This window comes from Scyliorhinus canicula, chromosome 17 (assembly GCF_902713615.1).
Source record: "Scyliorhinus canicula chromosome 17, sScyCan1.1, whole genome shotgun sequence".
Classification (NCBI taxonomy): domain Eukaryota; kingdom Metazoa; phylum Chordata; class Chondrichthyes; order Carcharhiniformes; family Scyliorhinidae; genus Scyliorhinus; species Scyliorhinus canicula.
The window spans coordinates 2,450,367-2,476,075 of NC_052162.1; the positions used below are offsets into that span (position 1 = coordinate 2,450,367).

Below are 25,709 nucleotides of genomic sequence, written 5' to 3' on the forward strand. Positions count from 1 at the left end.
CATAAGAGAAAATGATAAAGAAATCACTTAAACAAAAAGTAATTAACAGATGCTTCAAGAATTCCGGAAAGTAAGAATTCAGAACTATAATTGATCATACGATCTTACTTTTAAGGAAATCCTTACCTATAGTTTAGTCCCCTGTTTATTTGTCATTGGTTCTAATTCTCAGTTGAGGCTTCCTGATTTGTCCAAAAAGTTATCAATCACTTAAAAGGTGATTAGTTAATTAAACATTAATCATTTACTCAAGATTAATGAATATCCCCTGAGCATAACTACTTTCTCCATGTACTTTCTCACGACTCGAGTTTCTGCATCATGGCTAGACATTAACCTTGCTATAGTAACTTGATTGTTGCAAATGTCTTTCTAATACAATGGCTTATTAATTCACATGGAGCACTCATTGAAAGAATGTATCTTGCAGACATGACCCTAAATGTTCAATAGTTTGTTCATTATCTAAAACAGTAGCTATATTTTTGCAGACTAGGTATTTTCTTTAAACAAAATCATTCTGTTCCCCTAGCTACATATTCAATTAATTTCTTGGAGACCAAACAATTAATGAAGCTAACATAATTAAAGTGTATTTATTCATGGCTGTTGCATGCTGTCCTTTGGGTGAAAGAATGCAATCTTATAATGATTGACTTTCTAATGCATCTGATGTGAGGACTGCTTTATTGATAAATTTATTCAAATATAGTTTATTTTGGGCACCTTTTTAGATAAAAGACTTATTAACAAAATATATGGTTAAAATATCTTCACCCTCCGGTGCGGAGCTGGTTCCAAAGGGGTTGATTACCAGAGTCAGAATGGAGGAGAGTTTGTCCAGGGGGTTGGGATTGAAAGCACTAGCAACAGTTCCGCTCCCGATAGCCCCAGGGAAGTACTCAGGGAGTGTGGTAATAATAACTTCATTGAGAATTTGGAGGCAGTTTCGCCAACACTTTGGGTTGGGGGCAGGGTCAAGGGAAATGCCGATTCGGGGGAACTACAGATTTGAGCCAGGGAGGTGGGATGGAAATTTTCGGAAATGGGAGGAGAAGGGGATTAAGACAGTAAAAGATTTGCTCCTTAGGGGTCGATTTACAGGGCTGAAGGAGCTGGAAGGGAAGTATGGGCTGGAGCAGGGGGAAATGTTTAGATACATGCAGGTTCGAGATTTTGCCAGAAAGGAGATTCAGAGCTTCCCAGTAGAGCCGGCTTCCACATTGCTGGAGGAGGTGCTGACGACAGGGGGACTGGAGAAGGGGGTAGTGTCAGTGGTTTACGGAGCTATTTTGGAAGAGGAGAAGGTACCACTGGAAGGGATCAAAGCAAAGTAGGAGGAAGAGTTGGGAGAGAATATGGAGGAGGGGTTCTGGTGTGAGGTGTTCCGGAGAGTGAATGCCTCCACCTCGTGCGTGAAGTTGGGGCTGATACAGCTGAAGGTGGCATACAGAGCACACCTCACGAGGGCGAGGATGAGCCTATTCTTCGAAGGAGTGTAGAAGATATGTGTGAACATTGAGGGGGGGTGGCACTAATCATGTTCATATGTTGTGGTCCTGTCCAAAGCTAGAGGATTACTGGAAGGAGATTTATAGGGTAATTTCTAAAGTGGTGCACGTGAAACTGGACCCAGGCCCCCGGGTGGCCATATTCGGGGTGTCAGACCAGCCAGGGCTGGAAACGGGTGCGGAGGCAGATGTTGTAGCCTTTGCCTCGTTGATCACCCGAAGGTGGATCCTGATTGGATGGAGAGCAGCCTCTCCACCGTGTGGCGGGGGGACCTGTTGGAATTCTTGACTCTTGAGAAGGTTAAGTTTGAACTGAGGGGAAGGATGGGGGGGGGGTTCTACAATTCATGGGCATTATTCATTATGCACATTCAAGAACTGGATAACATCAAACATTAGTTGGGGTGGGTGGGTGGGAGGAGGGCGGTGTGTGTTGATGGTGACTATGGGTGATTCCTGATTCCTTTTTGTCATTTGTTTATGTGAACATGCGGACTAATTTTTGGAGTTTGGTGGGAGGATGAGATCGTTGTTATTGATATGGGGATTGACGTATTTGTTACTGATTATTGTTTGTTGTTGGTGGTTGTAAATTTGGGAGAAATTGCAAAAAAGGAGAATAAAAAATATTTTAAAAAAAAATATCTTCGCCCTTTAGATCAGTTTTTGATATCATTTAATTAGTGAGCAATTAGATGGATTACATGGATCGATCAAGACTGTTAATAAATTCCAGTAGGAATTTATTAACAGCATTGTGCATGACTAATTTAATTGAATTAGTTTGAAGAATGGATAAATGGAATGAAAGAAACAAGTTTGTGTCAATTTTTAAAGTCGGGTATTTGAGGCTTACGACAAAAAATTGACTCTTATGATTTGACAGAAAATGTAGCAGGTTGTCTAGACCTTGTCTAGACATGGAGCAGAATTAGGCCACTCGGCCCATCGAGTCTGCTCCGCCATTCAATCATGGCTGATATTTTCTCATCCCAATTCTCCTACCTTCTCCCCGTAACCCCTGATCCCCTTATTAATCAAGAACCTATCTATCTCTGTCTTGAAGACACTCAGTGATTTGGCCTCTACAGCCTTCTGCAGCAAAGAGTTCCACAGATTCACCACCTTCTGGCTGAAGAAATTCCTCCTCATCTCTTTTTTAAAGGATTGTCCCTTTAGTCTGAGATGATGTCCTCTGCTTCTAGTTTTTCCTACAAGTGGAAACATCCTCTCCACATCCACTCTATCCAGGCCTCGCAGTATCCTGTCAGTTTCAATAAGATCCCCCCCTCATACTTCTAGACCCCAACGAGTACAGACCCAGAGTCCTCAACCATTCCTCATACAACAAGTTCTTAATTCCAGGGATCATTCTTGTGAACCTCCTCTGGACCCTTTCCAAGGCCAGCATATCCTTCCTTAGATACGGGGTCCAAAACTGCTCACAATACTCCAAATGGGGTTTACCAGGGCCTTATACAGCCTCAGAAATACCTCCCTGGTCTTGTATTCTAGCCCTCTTGACATGAATGCTAACATTGCATTTCCCTTCTTAATTGCTGATTGAACCTGCACATTAACCTTAAGATAATCGTAAACAAGGACTCCTAAGTTGCCTTTAATCATAGAATTTACAGTGCAGAAGGAGGCCATTCGGCCCATCGAGTCTGCACCGGCCTTTGGAAAGAGCATCCACCCAAGCCCACACCTCCACCCTATTCCCATAACCCAGTAACCCAAGACACAGGATAATTTAGCATGGTCAATTCACCTAACCTGCACATCTTTGGACTGTGGGGGGAAACTGGAGCACCCGGAGGAAACCCAAGGGAGAATGTGCAAACTCCACTCGGACAGTTTCCAAAGCCGGGAATCGAACCTGACCCTGGAGCTGTGAAGCAACTCTGCTAACCACTGTGCTACCATGCTGCTCTGATGGGTCAGAAATAGAATCAGCAATAGAATTGGAAATAATGGGTGCTGATCAGATTGGGAAAAAGTCGCCATAGTCCTAAATGACCATTGGCTGTTTTCCCCTTTAAGGGGGTAAGCTGACTGGTGATTTAACCAGCCCCAGGAGTCAATCCAGTTTTGTTCTCCAATGTATTTGGACCTGGTCATGGGGGCACATGGACCTGGTCATGGGGGCACATGGACCTGGTCACGGGGGCACATGGACCTGGTCATGGGGGCACATGGACCTGGTCACGGGGGCACATGGACCTGGTCATGGGGGCACATGGACCTGGTCATGGGGGCACATGGACCTGGTCATGGGGGCACATGGACCTGGTCATGGGGGCACATGGACCTGGTCATGGGGGCACATGGACCTGGTCATGGGGCACATGGACCTGGTCACGGGGGCACATGGACCTGGTCATGGGGGCACATGGACCTGGTCACGGGGGCACATGGACCTGGTCACGGGGGCACATGGACCTGGTCACGGGGGCACATGGACCTGGTCACGGGGGCACATGGACCTGGTCACGGGGGCACATGGACCTGGTCACGGGGGCACATGGACCTGGTCACGGGGGCACATGGACCTGGTCACGGGGGCACATGGACCTGGTCACGGGGGCACATGGACCTGGTCACGGGGGCACATGGACCTGGTCACGGGGGCACATGGACCTGGTCATGGGGGCACATGGACCTGGTCATGGGGGCACAGTGTTGAAATTTATTGGCCATACAAAAGTAAACCAAACAGGCGATTGTTACAGTCACTCATCCCTAAAGGTTCTTTTACAGAAAGATTATCAATTAACACTTCTGGGCCAGCTTAGCTCAGTTGGCTAGACAGCTGGTTCCTGATGCAGAGCGAGGCCATCAGCGTGGGTTCAATTCCCCTACCGGCTGAAGTTATTCATGATCTTCGCAGCCTTGCCCTTTGCCTGAGGTGTGGTGACCCTCAGGTTAAACCGCCACCAATCAGCTCTCCCCCTTAAAGAGGAAAGCAGCGTATGGTCATCTGGGTCTATGGCGACTTTACCTTTTAAATATCCCTCCTTCATGACATAATTCTAGATACAAAATAGCCTGTCCTCTAGTCAGTTCCTCAACATAACTGCTCTATAAAACCATCTCCAATGCACTCGAGAGATTGGTCTTCCACAGCATCAATGCTCATTTGACTTACCTGGTCTGTGTGCAGATTGAAGTCGCCCATGATAACTGTATGACCCATGCTGCATGCTTCTCTAATCTACACCACCACTACTGTTTGGTGGCCTGCAAACAAATCCTATTAATGTTTGCTACCCATTGCTGTTTCTTAGCTCCACCCAAGCAGACTCCACATTCCGCTCTGAAGAAGTTATATGGACTTAAAATGTTATCTCTGTTTCTCTCGCCACTGATTCTACCAGACCTACTGAGTTTTCCCAGCATTTTCTGTTTTCATTTCAGATCCCACATTTTGTTCTTCTGATCTGAGACCCTCCCTTGCTAATGCAATGATCCCATTCCTTATCAATGCAACACCACCCCCTTTTCCTTTTTGACTGTCCTTAAATGTGAATATCCTTCAGTTCCCCGTCTTTATCACCCTGTTGCCATGTCTCTATAATGGCAATTAGATCATACCCACTTACCTCTATTTGAGCTTTTAAATCATCTACCTTGTTGTGAATGCTGCATGCATTCAAGAAGAGTGTCCTTAACTTTTTCTTTTGGGCAGCACGGTGACGCAATGGTCAGCACTGCTGCCTCGCGCTGAGGACCCGGGTTCAATGCTGGTCACTGTCCACGTGGAGTTTGCACATTCTCCCCTTGTCTGCATGGGTTTCACCCCCACAACCCAAAGCTGTGCAGGTTAGGTGGATTGGCCACGCTAAATTGCCCCTTAATTGGGGGGGGGGGGGGGAGAAAAGAATTGGGCATTTTAAATTTAAAAAATATAAAAATTTGCTTTAAAAGAAACAGGAGACAAATAGGATGGAACTGTACAATATTTTTTAATTAGGTGGGGTTGCGTGATGAAAATTTCTTGTTTTCAGCTTATTTGGGTAAAATGGCATTGACACCAGATTGTTTCTCTAAGTTATGGGACTTTAAAACTGAGCATTGGAAATTCAGAAACCTCTTTGCCAGTCTGCTTGGCTGGGCTGTGACTTGGTTCTGGGGCATTGTTAGGATTGTTTGGTGACAGCTTTCCCAGGGCTAGATGAAACTTCCAGTTCCATTCTTGTGATTTAGATGGGCCAGCAAGTGATTGAGTTGTGATGTGGTATCTGATTGCAGCCAGGCCAGATATCATGCTGGTGATGGAGGGGAGATTCAAATCTGGTATTTGCAAGTTATTTTTAATGGATGATTTGTTGGAGTTTTCTGAAAGGTAATGATCAAATTAATGAATCCCGTGAATTTATAACAGTTTGTAGTTAACCTCCTGCCTGGTTTTCACTTAAAAATGTTGATTGGCCTAGCTGTTGTTTGAAGGCTGCAATATTTGTTACGACTGAAAATGGGCCTTGGTCCCTGCTCCTGATTGCCATCAAGTGACTGCTGCCGGTAATGCATGTGTGGTCTTTGGGCAAGGACCGAATTGATTTGGCCCTGAAATCCTTTGTCATTGTCTGTTGATTACCATCAAGGTTCATGGTAACTTGAGCCGGGAGGATCTCCAGTGCCAGTAGAGCCAGTGAAGAATCTGATTTTGAAAGGGGAAACCAAGGAAGCAAACATTGTGGATATAGAATGTATGTTCTGCTGTAATCTGTTTAATGGTCATGTGCTGAACACCCTCCCAGTCTCCATCCTGGGATATGTTGTTTTAATTTATATTTTGTGTAATCAGTCTTGAATTTTAGTTCCAGAAATCTGCATTTACATTTGAATAAAATGTATCTCAAACCTGTTGACCTTGTCCATAAAGATATTGTGCTGGTTTCTGGGCACTTTAGCAAACTGGCGGAAAGTTTGCTCTCATCACCCTGTCCCCAGGGCATTTCTCAGGTTAGCATGGGGGTGGCAGGTAGCCAATCAAGGCCACTTGAGGCTTTTGGCAGGGGCTGAATGGAAGTTTGTAGTTGATCTTCAGGCCCCCATCTGCCTCCCACAATGCAGATAATGGCCATTCCCACACACACACACACACACACACACACACGCACACACTGTGGACGCAGCTGTTGAAGGCATTTTGAAATTTCAAAGTTTAAAATATTAGAGCGAGTGTGCCTCAAAATGGAGGTGTCCTCTCTCCTTAGCAGAACTGCAGACTGCCGCTGCTTCAACCTCTCTTTGGCCCTCCAGCTTCGAGAGCTGCTCAATTGGATGTTAGCCCACCCTTTGACCACTAATTGGCCAATTCAGGGAAAATCACTGCCGGTTGACTTGTTTTCCCCACACAATGGGGGATAAGGACCCTAATTTGACCCTGACTGTCAGGGTCCTGATACAAAGGGCAAAACCCTACGCATTGACTTTTTAATCTGCACAAGTTAAATGTGTTTCAGTGCTCTGACATTGTACAGCATTCAGTTTTCTTTGAGCAGATCCTGTTTAACTAATGTTATACTACTTCATTGCTTTATAGGATTACCATTGGTGGTGGAGATCGTTCCTCACGAGTGGTTTTACTGCTGTTTACTTCTTCGTGTATGCTGTTCATTACTTCTTCTCCAAGCTTCAGATCTCGGGGTCCGCAAGCACAATACTCTACTTTGGATATACGCTCATCATGGTCCTGATCTTTTTTCTCTTTACAGGTAGGATGAAAATTAATTATGTGTGATATTTATCTGTCTACTTCCTGCTCTCTGGCCTTCTCCCAGGTTAAATGCATTTTTGCTTTTCAAATATAGCTGATTAGTGATAAATATGACCCAAAGGATTCACAAGTATGTGCTGCAATGCTTTCAGCAGTTCAATGTTCTGCAGAGTAGTTTTGCTGGTGGTGATTAATCGCACATTTCAAAATTTGTTGCTCGGATGTGGGTGTTGCTGACGTGGCATTTATTATTTATGCCTAACTTTATTTACCTAAATTTATTACTCAGGCCAAAGGGCAGCACGGTAGCACAAGTGATTAGAAATGTGGCTTCACAGCGCCAGGGTCCCAGGTTTGATTGCCTGCTGGGTCACTGTCTGTGCAGAGTCTGCGCGTTCTCCCCGTGTCTGTGTGGGTTTCATCCAAGTGCTCCGGTTTCCTCCCACAGTCCAGATATGCGCAGGTTAGATGGATTGACCATGATAAATTGCCCTTAATGACCAAAAAGGTTAGGAAGGGTTATTGGGTTCCGGAGATAGGGTGGAAGTGAGGGCTTAAGTGGGTCGGTGCAGACTTGATGGGCTGGATGGCCTCCTTCTGCACTGCATGTTCTATGTTCTAACTGCTTTGAGAAGTGGGCTACTTTCTTGAACTCTTGCAGGCCACTTGGAGGGAGGGTAGTTTACAGTCAAACACATGCCGGACATGCTAAGGGCAGGAGGCTTCCTCCTCTAAAGAAGGTGGATGAACCAATCAGGTTTTTACACAATCAGACCGCTTCACGCTCACTTTTACTGGTACCAGAGTTTTAGTAACACATTTAACAACTGGATTCTGATTCTCAAAATGCCATGGTGGGATTTGAATTGGTGTTCCCTGGTTAACGATCCAGATATTGTCTTGTAGTATAACCACAACACTACCACACTGCTCTCGGTATAAACCACAGCTGTTCTCTTACTCTGTTGGTGGTGATGAATGAGCAATGTAGCAATACATTATTTCATGCAGTTCAGACTGGCATTCCCATGCCAAATAGTTCTGCTTGATTTAATGCATATAAACACCTGAGTTTCAATTTAGCTGTTCCAATTGGTCAAAGTCGGCATGATAATATTTCTTGCCCTAATGTAAAATGCTGAACTGACCGGAGTTTGGCTGCGATTGATCAGTTTAATGAGGAAACAATCTGGCAGCAAAACGAGATGTCCAGACGGTTTGTTCCTCTTGGTCACTTGGACAGAAATTCACCACAGTGCAAAATCCTGAAAACCCAAAGATTTGTTTATCTGATGCACATTCTTTGCCCGCGAGACACAACATCAATTATATTTCAAAATAATAAATTGAGAGACTATGGCAGGTTGGAACCTTGGTGCATCACTGACTCCATATAAATTAGAATAATGCAGAAAGGAAAGCTTTTTACTGAATTTTCTTCATGTGCATTCTTTAAAATCAAATTCCATACTTGCCTAAGCATCAGTATTTTAACATGGCAGTCATTAACCAGGTATTACTGTGACAGGTTTGTTGTTTAAAGCAATATATAAAGCAGTCCTTTTTCTGACAGGGACTAATCTTTCTAAATTAGTATTTCGTTCTCTTCTATATTGCTGCATGAGTGATTCCTTTTGTCATAATGGGGTTTTGGTCTATTATGGGTATATATTATTTGTACTTGGGTGATTGCTGCAGCACCCACCACTGTGAGGAAACTGTGAGCTTCAAGAAGCATGTGGCAGCTGGGCTTGGAGTCCTTCTGCGTGACTTATAATCAGCTGCTCGTGATTTGAATCCCTAAGAGTTCATACAGTGAAATGAAAGTGTGTGCTTGAACCAAAGTCAAGGATCATTCGGCTTTTCCTTGCAAGGAAAGCTTTGAAACGGTTTGTTAAGGCTTTATTATTTCTCTGATGGGTTGAAAACAACTTCAGCACAATTCACTGTTTCTTTTGAGCGGAATTTAAATACAGAGCCGACAAGCAGGGGAGCAAATGCAGCAGAGCTCTGTGCAACCTTCAGGCTGCAAAATAGACTCGGCACTGAACTATGGCTGGAAACTTGGTCTGTTGTACTATCTTCACTGATTACAAGATTTGTTCTTAGATAGCTGGGAGCATATTACAGGATTGTACAATGCTGTCAAATCTCAGGTAAAGTTGCCCATGGCAATCATTGCATTGGCTGTTCTTTAAGGATGGTCTTAACACCAAGTGATACACACTGTTTTGCTATGCTAAAGAACTGGGATGAGTACAGGTTTAAAGTGCAGGTTTGATTCACTAAACCTGAGTGTGGTGGTGGCAGGTTCAGTTGAGGCATTCCAAAGAATTAGACTGTTAAATGGAAAGGAGGAATGTGCAGGTTTATGTGGACAAGACAGGGGAATGGCATGAGGTGTATTGCTTATTAGGAGAGCCGGTGCAGACACAATGGGCCAAATGGCCTCTCTTGTGCTGTAACAATTCTACCATTAAGGCTCCAAGTATAGTTGCATTGTGTTTTTGATATCCACTAAATGCTAGCTGCTCTTTGCGTGTTTGGGTCATTTAAGGATTACATTGTTTTAAGCCCAACTCTTCAAGTCCATTGGATGTCTCAGATATTCTGTCACTTGGAATTGCTAAGCATTTACTGATGCAATTTCAATTGTGAGTGGTTTCTGTCCTGCTGCACTTTGTCAGACTGCTGCCTTCACATTGTCAGATCACCAACTGGTGCATTCTCCATGGCAACGCCTGTACCAATCAGAGTCCATCTGCCAACCGGCCGGCATTCTCTTCTCCTGCATTGTAGGTTGTTTTCGCCTTGGACGAGTATTCTTGCAAAGTGTCCCTGATGAGTGAGTGACGACAAGCTTTGGCATGTCTCCCTTTTCAGCAATACCCAGATTCTAAACTGCCAAATTACTTTATTTAGTTGTGAAAAGCTAATTCTGGTAGGACTTGGGAGCAGGAGTAGGCCTTCTGACCCTCTAGCCTGCTCTGCCATTTGTAAAGATCGTGGCTGATCTAATTGTGGTCTCAAATCTACTTTCCTATCCGCCCCAATTAACCCGTAACTACGTTGTCTATCAAAAATCTCGCTTGAAGACGCCTGATTAAGAAATACTAAAAGGAGGCTGCTGAGTTTGAAATTATATTAAATTTTGCATTTTGTAACCATGGCCACTAATTTGAATTCTGATGCTGAAACTGCTTCATTTGTGCTTTCGTCTCGACGGGTGTCTTAATGAAGCACAGTTCAATCCAGGCATGTGAATATTACAAAGTTAATCAGTAACACTAATTTTTATGAAAATAAATTTGTGATTGCTTTTATATTAGCCATATATACTTCAAATTTATTTCTTAAGTGAACATCTGTTGTTATACTTGACATACGGAGTTGTAATTATCGATGCTCTTGTGCTATCAAAATGAAGCAGTGAACGATCATTTTCTGCCTATTTTTAACATTGTATGCACATCAGATTTCTCATACGAATGTTCACAATGCTGCTCTTTTTTTTTTGCTCCAAAGTGAATAATCCGTTACTGTGAGGGAAGCCAAGATCAGTTTATGTATTTACCAAATTTCATAAAGCATTTTCAACTAAGTCAGGAGATTTGAGGGGAAAAAATAGTCATCACAATTTACTGGCTGGGCAAAGCTCTCCACTGGTTGGAGTCATACCGAACATAAAGAAAGATGATTGTGGTTGTTTGGGGTCAGTGATCTCAGTCCCAGGTCATTGTTGCAGGAGTTCCTCCAGGTTGTGCACTAGGCCCAATCATCAGCTGCTTTATCAATGACTTCCCCCAACATAAGTGGAGGTGTCCACTGATGATTGCAAAATGTTCAGCACCATTTGTGATAACTCGGGTACTGAAGCAGCCCCGATGGGATGTGGGAAATTGTACAGGCACAATTTACTCTCGAAGACTGCCTTTGCAGGAAGTGTCACCAGCTGCAGAAACGTGAACTCTGGGTCGCAGAACACGAGTGGTGGCTGGAGTGACTGTAGTGACCCTGCAAGGCTGATGATTAAATAAAAGGAAATTACTGTAGATGCTGGAAAACTGAAATAAGAACAGAAAATGCTGGAAAAGCCAGGAGGTCTGACAGCGTCTGTGGAGAGAGAAATAGTTAATGTTTTGAGTCCGTATGACTTCAGAGCTCTGAAACCACTGCAGCAGTTGAAGAAGGTGGCTCGCAACCAGCATCTCGAGGAGAACTGAGAATGGGCAATAAATGCTGGCCTAGCAAGTGACATCCACATGCCTGAAGGAATAAAAGAAATGGAGAATGCAGCAAAATGCAAGTACGCTGTAACCACTGTATAATGGAATGGGCTATGGTGGGATATTCAAGCAGACTATGGTGAGTTTGGAGAGGATGGAGGCTGTATCAGTCTGTGAAGATAATCACTCTGCGGGTTGTGATGACAAATCGGAGCATTTTCATTGTGGCCTAAGAGGAACCATTACTGGTTTGGCAAAATGGATTGACCCTATTCTTTGTTGACATCTATATTCAAATCCAGCCCGGACTAGCCGTTCCCTGCATCATAAAGTTGACTGTAATTTAGAATTCTTTATTGCCAGTGAGGTGCTGCATCATTGCAAGTCTGTTAGTTTCTTGAGTGATGTTTGGCACAGTGCTGTCCTCCTTGGTTCAGGTTTGTTGCAAAATGAGCTTTTGGATCCAACCCACAGCATGGTGTCCACTGTGTTTGCAACACACTACTGCACATAATTAAGCACAACTACAAACCAAGCATGAGAGAGGCTAGGAAAGTCAATTCTGTGGGCAAATGGAAATGCTGCGTTTTGTGCAGCAGTGACTGTTGTCTCTGTATGGGGTTAAAGCATATCATTGAAGCTACGCTTTAATACTGCACTTGACATGCCAACACTTAGTATCCAGAATGGAAAGGTGTTCTGCTCCCAGCGCTCATACTCCTCACTTGGAAGAATGGAAAATAATTAAAGTTACCATGAATTCCTTAAATAAAAGATCAGTATCTGGAGTGGATGATTGGTTAGATGTGCCAAATACATAAAATGTCCACCATTGTTAATATCTTTGTCATACTAATGCTGCAATTGGGTATGCTGCTTAACTAATCGTTTGGAGACTTGGGTGGTGAGATGGCAGATGGAGTTTAATCCGGACAAATGTGAGGTAATGCATTTTGGAAGGTCTAATGCAGGTCGGGAATATACAGTGAATGGTAGAACCCTTAAGAGCATTGATAGGCAGAGGGATCTAGGTGTACAGGTCCACAGGTCACTGAAAGGGGCAACACAGGTGGAGAAGGTAGTCAAGAAGGCATACGGCATGCTTGCCTTCATTGGCCGGGGCATTGAGTATAAAAATTGGCAAGCCATGTTGCAGCTGTATATAACCTTAGTTAGGCCACACTTGGAGTATAGTGTTCAATTCTGGTTGCCACACTACCAGGAGGATGTGGAGGATTTAGAGAGGGTGCAGAAGAGATTTACCAGGATGTTGCCTGGTATGGAGGGCATTAGCTATGAGGAGTGGTTGAATAAACTCGGTTTGTTCTCACTTGAGCGATGGAGGTTGAGGGGCGACCTGATAGACGTCTACAAAATTATGAGGGGCATAGACAAAGTGAATAGTCAGGCTTTTTCCCAGGGTAGAGGGGTCAATTACTAGGGGGTATAGGTTTAAGGTTCAAGTGGCAAGGTTTAGAGGAGATGTACGAGGCAAGTTTTTAACACAGAGGGTAGTGGGTGCCTGTAACTCGCTGCCGGGGAGGTGGTGGAAGCAGGGACGATAATGACATTTAAGGGGCATCTTGGCAAATACATGAATAGGATGGGAATAGAGGGATACGGACCCCGGAAGTGTAGAAGATTTTAGTTTAGATGGGCAGCATGGTCAGCACAGGCTTGGAGGGCCGAAGGGCCTGATCCTATGCTGTACTTTTCTTTGTTCTAATGGGTGTCAGAAAGTTGGAAGAAATTCCAACTAAGCTAAAATTTAAAATCTTCAGAAAAAATTCACCTGAATATTAAAGAGCCGTGCCACCAAGTGGCTGACTTTAAACTACTAGAACATACTGACAACACATTTTAAAATAAAAAAAACTATGGACTCATTAACTCTGTCTGCCTTCTTTCCTTTGACCTGCCCTGTGTGTTTCCTCTAAATTGCTGTTTGTATATTTTCCCAATTCTCTTGTCTATTTCAGTTTCACCTATTTGAGTTTCTCCTGCTGGTTATAGCATATTGGGGTTAAAATTATAAAGATGTTTAAACATAATGAAAGGTAAGTTTGAATCATGTAAGTTGGACAGATGAGAGCACGAGGACGGAAAGGCACAAACGCATTCACTACCTCCAGCCAGCCTGCACATGAGACGTGCTTTTTCTCTCCCTTGGGATTTGATGATCCCAATTTCCACACAAAATTTGATTAGGCAGTACAAAGAGATCAATAACGCTGCTTGATACTTTTCATCAAAGATAGGCAAAGGGATTTAGTTGCCCTGAAGTAGGGAATCAATAGGTTGGGTGGAGGGAGGAGTGGGGGGTGGGTTGGGGGGGAGGGGGGGGGGGGGGAGGAGGAGGAGAAGGAGAATCGAAGAGTCCATGAAAGAATAGCCTTGCATGGACATTGGATGGAGCGTGATTCAAGGGCCAAGCTTGTCCTCATTCTGACTTATCTGATCTTTTAAGTTTAAAATTTTTCTGCCTCGCTGTTTCATCACAAGAGCTATAGATTATAATATCATGGAATTACCCTGCTGTCTCTAAATCAGAGGGAGGATATTCTTGTCTTGCTGACATCCCAGTGACAGTAGCAATAAAGACAGAAATTGTAGTGATGTTGGGTAGGATGAAAAGAGACAGAGGTATATAGAAGATTGGCTGTCCAAGTCGCAGCGTTACCCAGTCCGGGTGAAATGTATCCGAGGGAAGTAAGGGTAGTTATTTGTAGAGGCTCTTGGTGTAATCTTCTAATTCTCTTCATGGGATATGAAGGTGATACCAGCAGGGGGTTGCAAATACTACGCTTTATTAAAAAAAGTACAGAAGGATAAATCTGAGTACAAGCTAATTGGAGGTGGAGCAAACTTTAGCGACAACTTGGTAAAAAATTAATTGCCATTTTGGAAAGTAAGGGCTAATAAATCAAAGTGTAGATTTGTTAAAGAGTGGCATGGTAGCCAGGGACCCAGGTTCAATTCCCGGCTTGGGTCACTGTCCGTGGGGAGTTTGTACATTCTCCCCGTGTCTGCGTGGGTTTCCTCCGGGTGCTCCGGTTTCCTCCCACAAGACCTGAAAGACATGATGCTAGGTGAATTGGACATTTTGAATTCTCCCTCTGTGTACCCGAACAGGAATGTGGCGACTAGGGGCTTTTCACAGTAACTTCATTGCAGTGTTAATGTAAGCCGACTGTGATACTAACCGACATTATTATTATTAAAAGACAAATAGTGTTTGGCTAACTTGATTAAATTTTTTGAAGTAACAGCTGATGAGGGCGATGCAGTTGATATTATGAATACGGACATTCAAATGTCATTTGATGAAGTACCAGGTACTCGACTTCGTAAAATCAAAGTCCATGGATTAAAGAAAGAGTGGTAACAAGGATGCAAAATTGGCTGAGTGACAGAATGGTTGGTTGTTTTCGAGACTGGGAGTGGTTTACCCCCAGGGCCCTAGCCACTGCTGTTTTGATATTGTAATAATTACTTTGGTATACAGGGCATTGTTTCAAAGTCAGCCGAAAATGCAGACTTCCGAAATAAAAAGGAACTGTGAGGAAGATAGTAACAAATCTCAGGAGGACACAGCTAGACTGGTGAAATGGACCGACACAGGAGACGTAATTTAATGCAGAGAAATGTGAAATGACATATTTTGGTAGAAAGAATGAAGAGAGGCAGAATAAACAAAATGGCATCATTTTAAAGGAGGTGCAGGAACAGAGATATCGGTGGACCCATGTACACAAAGTTTGAAGAAGATTTGAAATTTACGGATGTTAAAATGCATGCAAGATCCTTGGCTTTATATTATAGAGAAATAGAATACTGCAACAACGATGTTACTCTATAAACCTTTATAAACACTGGTTGGGCCCCAGCTGAAGCATTGTCGACAATATAGCATGCACAAGACGTTTGCTACAATTGATAGGCCGACAAAGCTGACATTTCTTTCCTTCCAGCAGAGACTGTTCATGAAGAGTTTTGATAGAAACTGTTTCAAGTTATGGCCTCAGCTGGAATATTGGGCACAGTTCTGGGCACCACACCATGGGAAGGATGAGAAAGCATTGTAGAGAGTGGGGAAGAGGTTTACAAGAATGGTTCCAGGGATGAGAAACTTCAGTTATGAGGATAGATTTGAGAGGTTGGGACTGTTCTCCTTGGAGAGAAGAAGGTTAAGAGGTGTTCAAAATCACGAGGGGACTGGACAGAGTAGACGGGAAGAAATTTCCTGCTCATAAAAAGGATCAAGAATGAGAGAGAATCATAGAACGTACAGTGCAGAAGGAGGCCATTTGGCCCATCGAGGCTGCACCAGCCCTTGGAAAGAGCCACCCTACTTAAGCCCACACATTCACCATATCCTGGTAACCCCCTAACCTTTTTTGGACACTAAGGGCAATTTAGCATAGCCAATCCACCTAACCTGCACATCTTTGGTCTGTGGGAGGAAACCGGAGCACCTGGAGGAAACTCGAGCAGACACAGGGAGAACGTGCAGACACCGCACAGACAGTGACCCAAGTCAGGAATCGAACCTGGGACCCTGGAGCTGCAAGAAAACTGTGTTAACCACTGTGGCACAGATTTAAAGTGATTTTCAAAAGAAGCAAATGTGATGTGAGAAACAGTAAGTGGTTGGGGTCTGGGACGCACAGCCTGGAAGTGCGGTGGAGGCAGGTTCAACCGAGACATTCAAGAGGGCATTAGATGATTATTTGAATAGAATACGCAGAGGTACGTGGAAAAGGCAGGAAAAGGATGAATGGTGTAACGATTCTGCTAAGTGGTAGAAACGTCAATAACCAGAGAGCCACAGATTTGAGGTGATTTTCAAAACAAAAAACAGAGGCAACATGAGGAAATTTCTTGTTACACCGTGAGTTATTTGGAGAGTGCTGCCAGGAATGTTGCGATAGAGGATCAGCCATGATACTGAATGGCAGAGTGGGTTGAATGGGCCAAATGGCCTCCTCCTCCTATTTTCTATGTTAAACGTCAGGATGGCAGCCGGTGACTAGTGGTGTGCCTCGGGTCTGTGCTGGGACCACAACTTTTCACAATATACATCAATGATCTGGAAGAATGAACTGAAGGCACTGTTGCGAAGTTTACAGATGATACAAAGCTGTCGAGGGACAGGTAGTATTGAGCAAGCAAGGGGGCTGCAGAAGGATTTGGACAGGCTAGGAGAGTGGGCAATGAAGTGCCAAATGAAATTCAATGTGGAAAGGTGAGGTTATGCACTTTGGAAGGAGGAATTTTGGCATAGGCTATTATCTAAATGGGCAAATGCTTATGAAATCAGAAGCACAAAGGGACTTGGGAGTCCTTGTTCACGATTCTCTTAAGGTTAATATGCAGGTTCAGTCGGCAGTTAAGAAGGCAAATGCAATGTTTGCATTCATGTCAAGGGCTAGAATACAAGACCAGGGATGTAGCACACTGGGCTTAATTGCTGGCTTTTAAAGCAGACCAAGGCAGGCCAGCAGCACGGTTCAATTCCCATACCAGCCTCCCCGAACAGGCGCCGGAATGTGGCGACTAGGGGCTTTTCACAGTAACTTCATTGAAGCCTACTCGTGACAATAAGCGATTTTCATTTTGTTTCATTTTCATACTTCTGAGGCTGTATAAGGCTCTGGTCAGACCCCATTTGGAGTATTGTGAGCAGTTTTGGGCCCCATATCTAAGGAAGGATGTGCTGGCCTTGGAAAGGGTCCAGAGGAAGTTCAGGACTCTGGGCCTGTACTCGTTGGAGTTTAGAAGGATGAGGGGGGGATCTTATTGAAACTTGCAGGATACTGCGAGGCCTGGATAGAGTGGATGTGGAGAGGATGTTTCCACTTGTGGGAAAAACTAGAAGCAGAGGACACCATCTCAGACTAAAGGGACGATCCTTTAAAAAAGAGATGAGGAATTTCTTCAGCCAGAGGGGGGTGAATCTGTGGGACTCTTTGCTGCAGAAGGCTGTGGGGGCCAAATCACTGAGTGTATTCAGGACAGTGATAGATAGGTTCTTGATTAATAAGGGGATCAGGGGTTATGGGGAGAAGGCAGGAGAATGAGGATGAGAAAATATCAACTATGATTGAATGGCGGAGCAGACTCGATGGGCCGAGTGGCCTAATTCTGCTCCTATGTCTTATGGTCTAAATCAGGAAGAAATATTTTGAAAGACAAACTGTGTCACCCTTTCTACTTTGTTGTGTTAAATAGTGGTTTTATAAGTTGGAATGGCAAACTTCAAAGGACATCATATCTGACGATGGGCATTTGATTCGGAAACTTCATTGTACATTGTTGGTAAATAATTTTAGTTGCCATGGAGAATAATAGATGTATCTGAAGCCCTGGTTACTGCTGTTATGGCAACTTGTGAACTTCAAATGATAGCCAGTTGATAAGCAGCGCATCATTTAGAAATGCAAATTATTATATATGCAAATTATTATATATGCAGGTAAAGAGTTAAAGTTTTTTCCCAATCGACGGTTTACGAACACCAGAAAAAAGAATGTTTAAAATATATTCCAGCTGCAAATTACTGTTTAAATCTGAAAGAATGAATGAAAACTTCATACTAAGCTTATTACAATTTAAAATCTGATGTGCAGGAAAAGCATGATCTCCTTGCATCTAAGAAATGGGATGTGTTCTTTTGAAGACTTCAGGAATTAAGGGACCTATTATTGTGCAAGAGGGACATCAGAGTTGGTGGATGAAAAAGCAGGGGGAAATTGGTGGATGACAATAAGGGTCCATCTAGTTCACCTTCCACCATCCTGGTCGTTGCTTGATCCGATCATAACGGAGTTATTCAGTAATCACAGAGATCAGTCTCTATCAGCGAGTCTCGAGCAGACCCGGACATGAGGTGAGGAACACCCCACCCTGTGGTGGGAAGATTTGGGAACCACAGGTTCAAAGTCACCTGTTGCTCCCAAGCTGCACCCATCACATGCCATGTCTCAAATTCACTGAATGATGGATCCCAGAATGTTATCTGATATAAAGCCCCAGTTCTGTTGCCTCCCACATTGCTTTCTGCGCAGAAACCAACAGGGCTGTGTATGTTAGTTACATTATACTGACAGCAGGGAACTGTATGGTGTGCTGGCATTCTGCGACCATCAAAAGCAAATTTGAAAAGTTCCCTTGTGACCGAGGCAACCCTGAACTTTGGGAAAGGGCCTCGCATTTCACCCCTGATATTTATAAATTTGAACTTTTGCCTTGCGCCAGTTTGCGTAAGTAAGTAAAGTCGCTATAGTCCCAGATGACCACAGGCTGATTTCCCCTTTGAGGGGGAGAGGTGATTGGTGGTGATTTAACCCGAGGATCACCACACCTCGGGCGAGGGGCAAGGTTGAGAAACCGAGGTCTTTGTGCATACCTCAGCCGACACGGGAATTGAACCCGTGCTGCTGGCCTCGTGCTGTTGGCCATCACAAACCAGCTGTCCAACCAACTGAGCTAACCTGGGCCCTGATTGATTGTTTGCCAACAGATTGAGTATGGCATTAAATAGCTTTATATCAGAGTTGTATGAGATGGGTTTTGTCTGCTGGAGGCTGGTAAGTCCATTACAATGTCTTTTTTTGAAAATTTGCTCTTGTCGTTAATGATTTAGTTGATTGGGCCACTGTGATTTCTGTAGACAATTTAATTTAAAAAAAAAAGACTTTACCTCCATTTAAGCGTTTGTTGCATCCTGTAGGATTAAAGTCCATCTTTGATTCGTTTTGGGTGAAGCATGCACTTAGCACACATCAGAATGGTAGCCGGTGACTAGTGGTGTGCCTGAGGGGGCGGTTTTGGGACTACAATGTTTGATAATATAATTAATGATCTGAAAAAAGGAACTGAAGACACTGTTGCTAAGTTTGCACATGATACAAAGATATTCAGAGGGGCAGGTAGTATTGAGGAAGCAGGGGGGCTGCAGAAGGATTTGGACAGGCTAAGAGAGTGGGCAAAGAAGTGGCAGATGAAATGCAATGTGGAAAAGTGTGACATTATTCACTTTGGTAGGAGAAATGGAGGCATAGATTATTTTTGACGTGGAAAAAGCCTTAGAAAATTAGAAGCAAAAGGGACTTGAGTCCTTGTTTACGATTCTCTTAAGGTTAATGTGCAGGTTCAGTCGGTAGTTAAGAAGGCAAATGCAATGTTAGCATTTATGTCGAGAGGGCTAAAATACAAGAGCAGGGATGTACTTGTAATAATATAATAATAATCACTTATTGTCACAAGTAGGCTTCAATGAAGTTACTGTGAAAAGCCCCGAGTCGCCACATTTTGGGGAGGCTGGTACGGGAATTGAACTTGCGCTGCAGGCATTGTTCTGCATTGGCAAGCCAGCTATTTAGCCCACTGTGCTAAACCAACCCCATACGAGCATGTATACGGCTCTGGTCAGACCCTATTTGGAGTATTGGGAGTAGTTTTGGGCCCCATATCTAAGGAAGGATGTGCTGGCCTTGGAAAGGGTCCAGAGGAGGTTCACAAGAATGATCCCTGGAATAAGAGCTTGTCATATGAGGAATGGTTGAGGACTCTGGATCTGTGTTCGTAGGATGAGGGGGATCTTATTGAAACTTACAGGACAGTGAGAGGCCTGGATAGAGTGGGCGTCGAGAGTCAGAATAACTAGAACCCGTGGCCACAGCCTCAGACAGAAGGAGCGATTCTTTAAAACTGAGAGGAGGAATTTCTTCAGCCAGAGGGTGGTGAATCTGTGGAACTCATTGCCGCAGAAGGCTGTGGAGGCCAAATCACTGAGTGTCTTTAAGTCAGAGATAGATGGTTCTTGATCAATAAGGGGATCGGGGGTTATGGGTAGAAGGCAGGAGAATGGGGATGAGAAACAGATCAGCCATGACTCAATGGTGGAGCAGATTTGATAGCCGAATGGCTTATTCTGCTCCTATGTCTTATGCCGTACTCTGTCAAATACTGCCATGATGTCAAGGGCAGCCACTCTCACCTCAGCTCTGGAATTCAGCTATTTTATCCATGTTTGAAATGAGGACACGAGCTGAGCGACCCTGGCGGAACCCAAACTGAGCCTTAATCATGTTATTTGCACCATTGTTCAAGATGAGAAGTCGGGAAAGACCAGATAATTACAGGACTGTGAGTCTTAACATCAATGGTCGGATAATTAACGGAAAATATTCTTTTTTTAAAAAAAATAATTTTTATTGGAATTTTTTACAGAAAATATAAAAATATAACAACAACAAGTATAGCAACAAGCAGTAATATGCAACTAACAGCCCCATAACACTCACAATTCCCCCCAAACCGTAACATCACATGGATCACATCCCCCCCCCCCCCTCCAAACAAGAGAACTTAACCATAAATAAAATAAGCAAGCATAATCAACGTGCCCCCCCCCCCCCCCCCGGTTGCTGCTGCTACTGTCCCTGTGCCCTATCGTTGAGCCAGAAAGTCGAGGAAAGGTTTCCACCGTTTAAAGAACCTTTGCACCGATCCTCTCAGGGCGAATTTGACCTTCTCAAGCTTAATGAAACCCGCCATGTCATTGATTCAGGTTTCCACGCTTGGGGGCCTCGCGTCCTTCCATTGTAGCAAAATCCTTCGCCGGGCTACTAGGGACGCAAATGCCAGCACACCGGCCTCTTTCGCCTCCTGCACTCCCGGCTCTACCCCAACCCCAAAGATCGCGAGTCCCCATCCTGGCTTGACCCTGGATCCCACCACCCTTGACACCGTCCTCGCCACCCCCTTCCAGAACTCCTCCAATGCCGGGCATGCCCAGAACATATGGGCATGGTTCGTTGGACTCCATGAGCACCTGACACACGTGTCTTCACCCCCAAAGAACCTACTCATTCTCGTCCCAGTCATGTGGGCCCTATGCAACACCTTGAATTAAATGAGGCTAAGCCGCGCACACGAGGAGGAAGAATTTACCCTCTCCAGGGCATCAGCCCATGTCCCGTCTTCGATCTGTTCCCCCAGTTCCCCCTCCCACTTCGTTTCAGCTCCTCTACTGACGCCTCTTCCACCTCCTGCATAAGCTTGTAGATATCGGATATCTTCCCCTCCCCGACCCAGACCCCTGAGAGCACCCTGTCACTCACCCCCCTCGCGGGGAGCGCAGGGAATCCCTCCACCTGCCGTCTAGCAAATGCCTTTACCTGCAGATATCTAAACATGTTTCCTGGCGGGAGCCCAAATTTCTCCTCCAACTCCCCCAGGCTCGCAAACCTTCCGTCGATAAACAGGTCCCTCAGCTGTCTAATGCCCGCTCTATACCATCCCTGAAATCCCCCATCCATGTTCCCCGGGACAAACCTATGGTTCCCCCTTAACGGAGCCTCCATCGAGCCCCCCACTTCTCCCCTGTGTCGCCTCCACTGCCCCCAAATCTTGAGGGTAGCCGCCACCACCGGACTCGTGGTATACCTCGTGGGAGGGAGCGGCCACGGCGCCGTTACCAGGGCCCCCAGGCTTGTATCTCCACAGGAGGCTCTCTCCATCCGTTTCCATGCTGCCCCCTCCCCCTCCATCACCCACTTAAGCACCATCGACACGTTGGCCGCCCAGTAGTACCACGAGAGGTTGGGCAACGTCGTCGGGGGCAAAGCCCCCCCCTCCCACGCCTCATTGAAAGTTCGCACCACCAGGTCCGCATATTTTTTGTAAAATTCTGCCGGGAACCCGTCCGGCCCCGGGGCCTTACCTGACTGCATTTGCTCAATCCCCCTGACTAGCTCCTCCAACTCTATCGGCGCCCCCAGCCCCTCTACCAGCCTCTCTTGAACCCTTGGGAAACATACCCTGTTCATGAAGCTCTCCATCCCCTCTCTCCCCATCGGAGGTTCCGACCGGTACAGTTCCTCGTAGAAGTCCCTGAAGACCCCGTTTACTTCTGTCCCCTTCTGCACTACATTTCCACCCCCATCCTTCACTTCCCCCAATTTTCCTAGCCGCATCTCGCCTACGGAGCTGATGCGCCAACATCCTGCTCGCCTTCTCTCCATACTCCTATACTGCGCCCTCCTCCACTGTGTCTCCGCCTTTCTGGTGGTCAATAAGTCAAAATTGGCCTGCACCCTGCGCCGTTCTCCCAGCAACCCTTCCTCCGGTGCCTCCGCATATCTCCTGTCCACCTCCAGAAGCTCTCCCACCAGTCTCTCCCTCTCCTTCCTCTCCCTCCTTTCCCTGTGGGCCAGGATGGAGATCAGCTCCCCCCCGGATCACTGCTTTCAGAGCCTCCCAGACCATCCCCACCTTGACCTCCCCCGTATCATTGGTATCCAGATACCCCTCAATGCTTCTCCGAACCTTCTTTCACACCACCTCCTCCGCCAGCATCCCCACATCCAGGCGCGAAAGCGGGCGCTGGTCCCGCGCCTCTCCCATCTCCAGATCAACCCAGTGCGGGGCATGGTCCGAAATCGCTATGGCCGAGTACTCGGCATCCTGCACCCTCAGAATCAATCCCCTGCTCAGGACAAAAAAGTGTATTCGGGAATAAACCCTATGGATGTGAGGGAAAAAGGAATACTCCCGCGCTCTCGGTCTCCCAAACCTCCAGGGATCCACCCCTCCCATCTGGTCCAAGTATCCCCTCAGCACTTTGGCTGCCGCCGGTCTCCTACCCGTCCTTGAACTGGACCGGTCCAGTGGGGGATCCAGCACTGTGTTAAAATCTCCCCCCATGATCAGGCCCCCTGCCTCCAGGTCCGGAATGCGGCCCAACAATCGCCTCATGAAGCCAGCATCATCCCAATTCGGGGCATATACATTAACCAGCACCACCTTCTCTCCCTGCAGCCTACCCTTCACCATAATATATCTGCCCTCCTTGTCCGACGCCACCTCAGCCGCCTCAAACGCCACCCTCTTCCCCACCAGGATCGCCACCTCCCGGTTCTTCGCGCCCAATCCTGAATGATAAACCTGCCCCACCCACCCCTTCCTCAGACGGACCTGGTCCGCCACCTTCAGGTGGGTCTCCTGGAGCATAGCCACGTCCGCCTTCAACCCCCTTAGATGGGAGAACACCCTAGTTCTCTTAACCGGCCTGTTCAGCCCCCTCACGTTCCAGGTAATCAGCCGGATCAGAGGGCAACCCGTCCCCCTCCCCCGCCGACTAGCCATAGCTTGGCAGATGTTCGCCCCAGGCCAGCACACCCCGCTCGACCCGTTCCCCATGGCGATAGCGCCTCTCCTCTTCCCACCCCCCCCCCCCCCCCGGGGCCCCCATCGGCTTCTTCCTAGTCGTTCCAGCAGCAACCCGGTATTCCCCCCCCCCCCCCCCCAAAAAGGCTGGGTCCCCTCCTAGCCGCGACGCACCCTCCATGGTACTTCCGTGAGTCAGCTGACTTCTGCTGACCCCGGCAGCTCCCGCCAAAACCTATCAGAAAACCAGCATACATAACACACATGTCAAAGTTAAAAAAAGTTGAAACAGTTGGAACAAAACAGCCACAGCGGAAACAACGCCGGCCAAAGTATGTCCCCAGGCCCTAGTTCGAGTCCAGCTTCTCCGCCTGTACAAAGGCCCTCGCCTCCTCCGGGGACTCGAAGTAATGGTGCCGGTCCTTGTATGTCACCCACAGGCGCGCAGGCTGCAGCATTCCAAACCTGACCTGCTTAGCATGAAGCACCGCCTTCGTCCGGTTGAACCCGGCCCGCCGCTTAGCCACCTCCGCACTCCAGTCCTGGTAGATCCTCACTACCGAATTCTCCCACTTGCTGCTCCTCTCTTTCTTGGCCCAGCGCAGCGCACACTCCCGGTCACTGAATCGGTGGAACCGCACCAGCACCGCCCTCGGGGGCTCACCTGCCTTGGGCCTCCTGGCCATCACTCTGTGCGCTCCCTCGAGCTCCAGGGGCAAATGAAAGGACCCCGCTCCCATCAACGAGCTCAACATTGTGGTCACGTACGACGGGAGATCCGACCCCTCCAGCCCCTCCGCCAGGCCCAGGATCCTTAGATTCTTTCGCCTCGTGCGAACGTCCAGCTCCTCCACGTGGTCCTGCCACTTTTTATGAAGTGCCTCGTGCAACTCCACTTTCCCCACGAGCTCCTGCGCCCACTTCCACCAGTCCTTGGGTGTTGCGCCGGCCGCCATTTTGTTTTTCTTCCCCCGTTTTTTTGGGGGAGTTACTGCAGCCTTTTTCACCATATAGTGTGGGGCAAGTTCTTCCAGGCACCTTCCCCCACCGGGATGCGTAGAAACAGCGCTGTTTGGGGCCCTCGAAACGGCCCAAAAGTCCCTAAATAGCGGGAGCGCCGGCGCCATTTTGTTTTTCTTCCCCCGTTTTTTTGGGGGAGTTACTGCAGCCTTTTTCTTCTTCCCACTCCGGGTGAGCACCATATAGTGTGGGGCAAGTTCTTCCAGGCACCTTCCCCCACCGGGATGTGTAGAAACAGCGCCGTTTGGGGCCCTCGAAACGGCCCAAAAGTCCCTAAATAGCGGGAGCTGCCGAACGTGCGGCTTAGCTCTGCATAGCCGCAACTGGAAGTCCTAACGGAAAATATTCTGTGGGACAGAATTAATCTGCACTTGGAGGCAAAGACTAATCAAGCATAGTCGGCATGACTTTTTCAGGGGAGATCATGTCTAACAAATTTGATTGAATTTTTTGCGGAGATAAATAGATGTGCAGATGAGGGCAGTGCAGTTGATGTAGTCTACATGGACTTCAATAAGGCTTTTGGCAAAGGCCCCCACGTGAGATAGCTCAAGATCATCAGAACCCATTGGATACAGGACAATTTGGATCCAAAATTGGCTCAGTGGTAGGAAGCCAGGAAGGAGATTGCAGAGCCTTTGTCCTTGATCTTTATGTCGTCTTTGTCGACAGGAATAGTGCCGGAAGACTGGAGGATAGCAAATGTTGTCCCCTTGTTCAAGAAGGGGAGTAGAGACAACCCTGGTAATTATAGACCTGTGAGCCTTACTTCGGTTGTGGGTAAAATGTTGGAAAAGGTTATAAGAGATGGGGTTTATAATCATCTTGAAAAGAACAAGTTGATTAGCGATAGTCAACACGGTTTTGTGAAGGGTAGGTCATGCCTCACGAACCTTATTGAGTTTTTTGAGAAGGTGACCAAACAGGTGGATGAGGGTAAAGCGGTTGATGTGGTGTATATGGATTTCAGTAAGGCGGTTGATAAGGTTCCACACGGTAGGCTATTGCAGAAAATAAGGAAGTATGGGATTGAAGGTGATTTAGCAGTTTGGATCA

General features: G+C 46.2%; 1 protein-coding gene across 2 annotated transcripts in view; it reads left to right on the forward strand.

The window, feature by feature from the left end:
• The window catches only part of LOC119951679 (transmembrane 9 superfamily member 2-like), a 158,630-nt gene that overhangs the window by 123,779 nt on the left and 9,142 nt on the right, over positions 1–25,709 (forward strand). For both annotated transcript variants that reach the window (XM_038774902.1, XM_038774903.1), the window contains exon 16: positions 7,060–7,231. In XM_038774902.1, the coding sequence (XP_038630830.1) occupies positions 7,060–7,231 (172 nt within the window). The remainder of the gene's footprint in view (positions 1–7,059; positions 7,232–25,709) is intronic.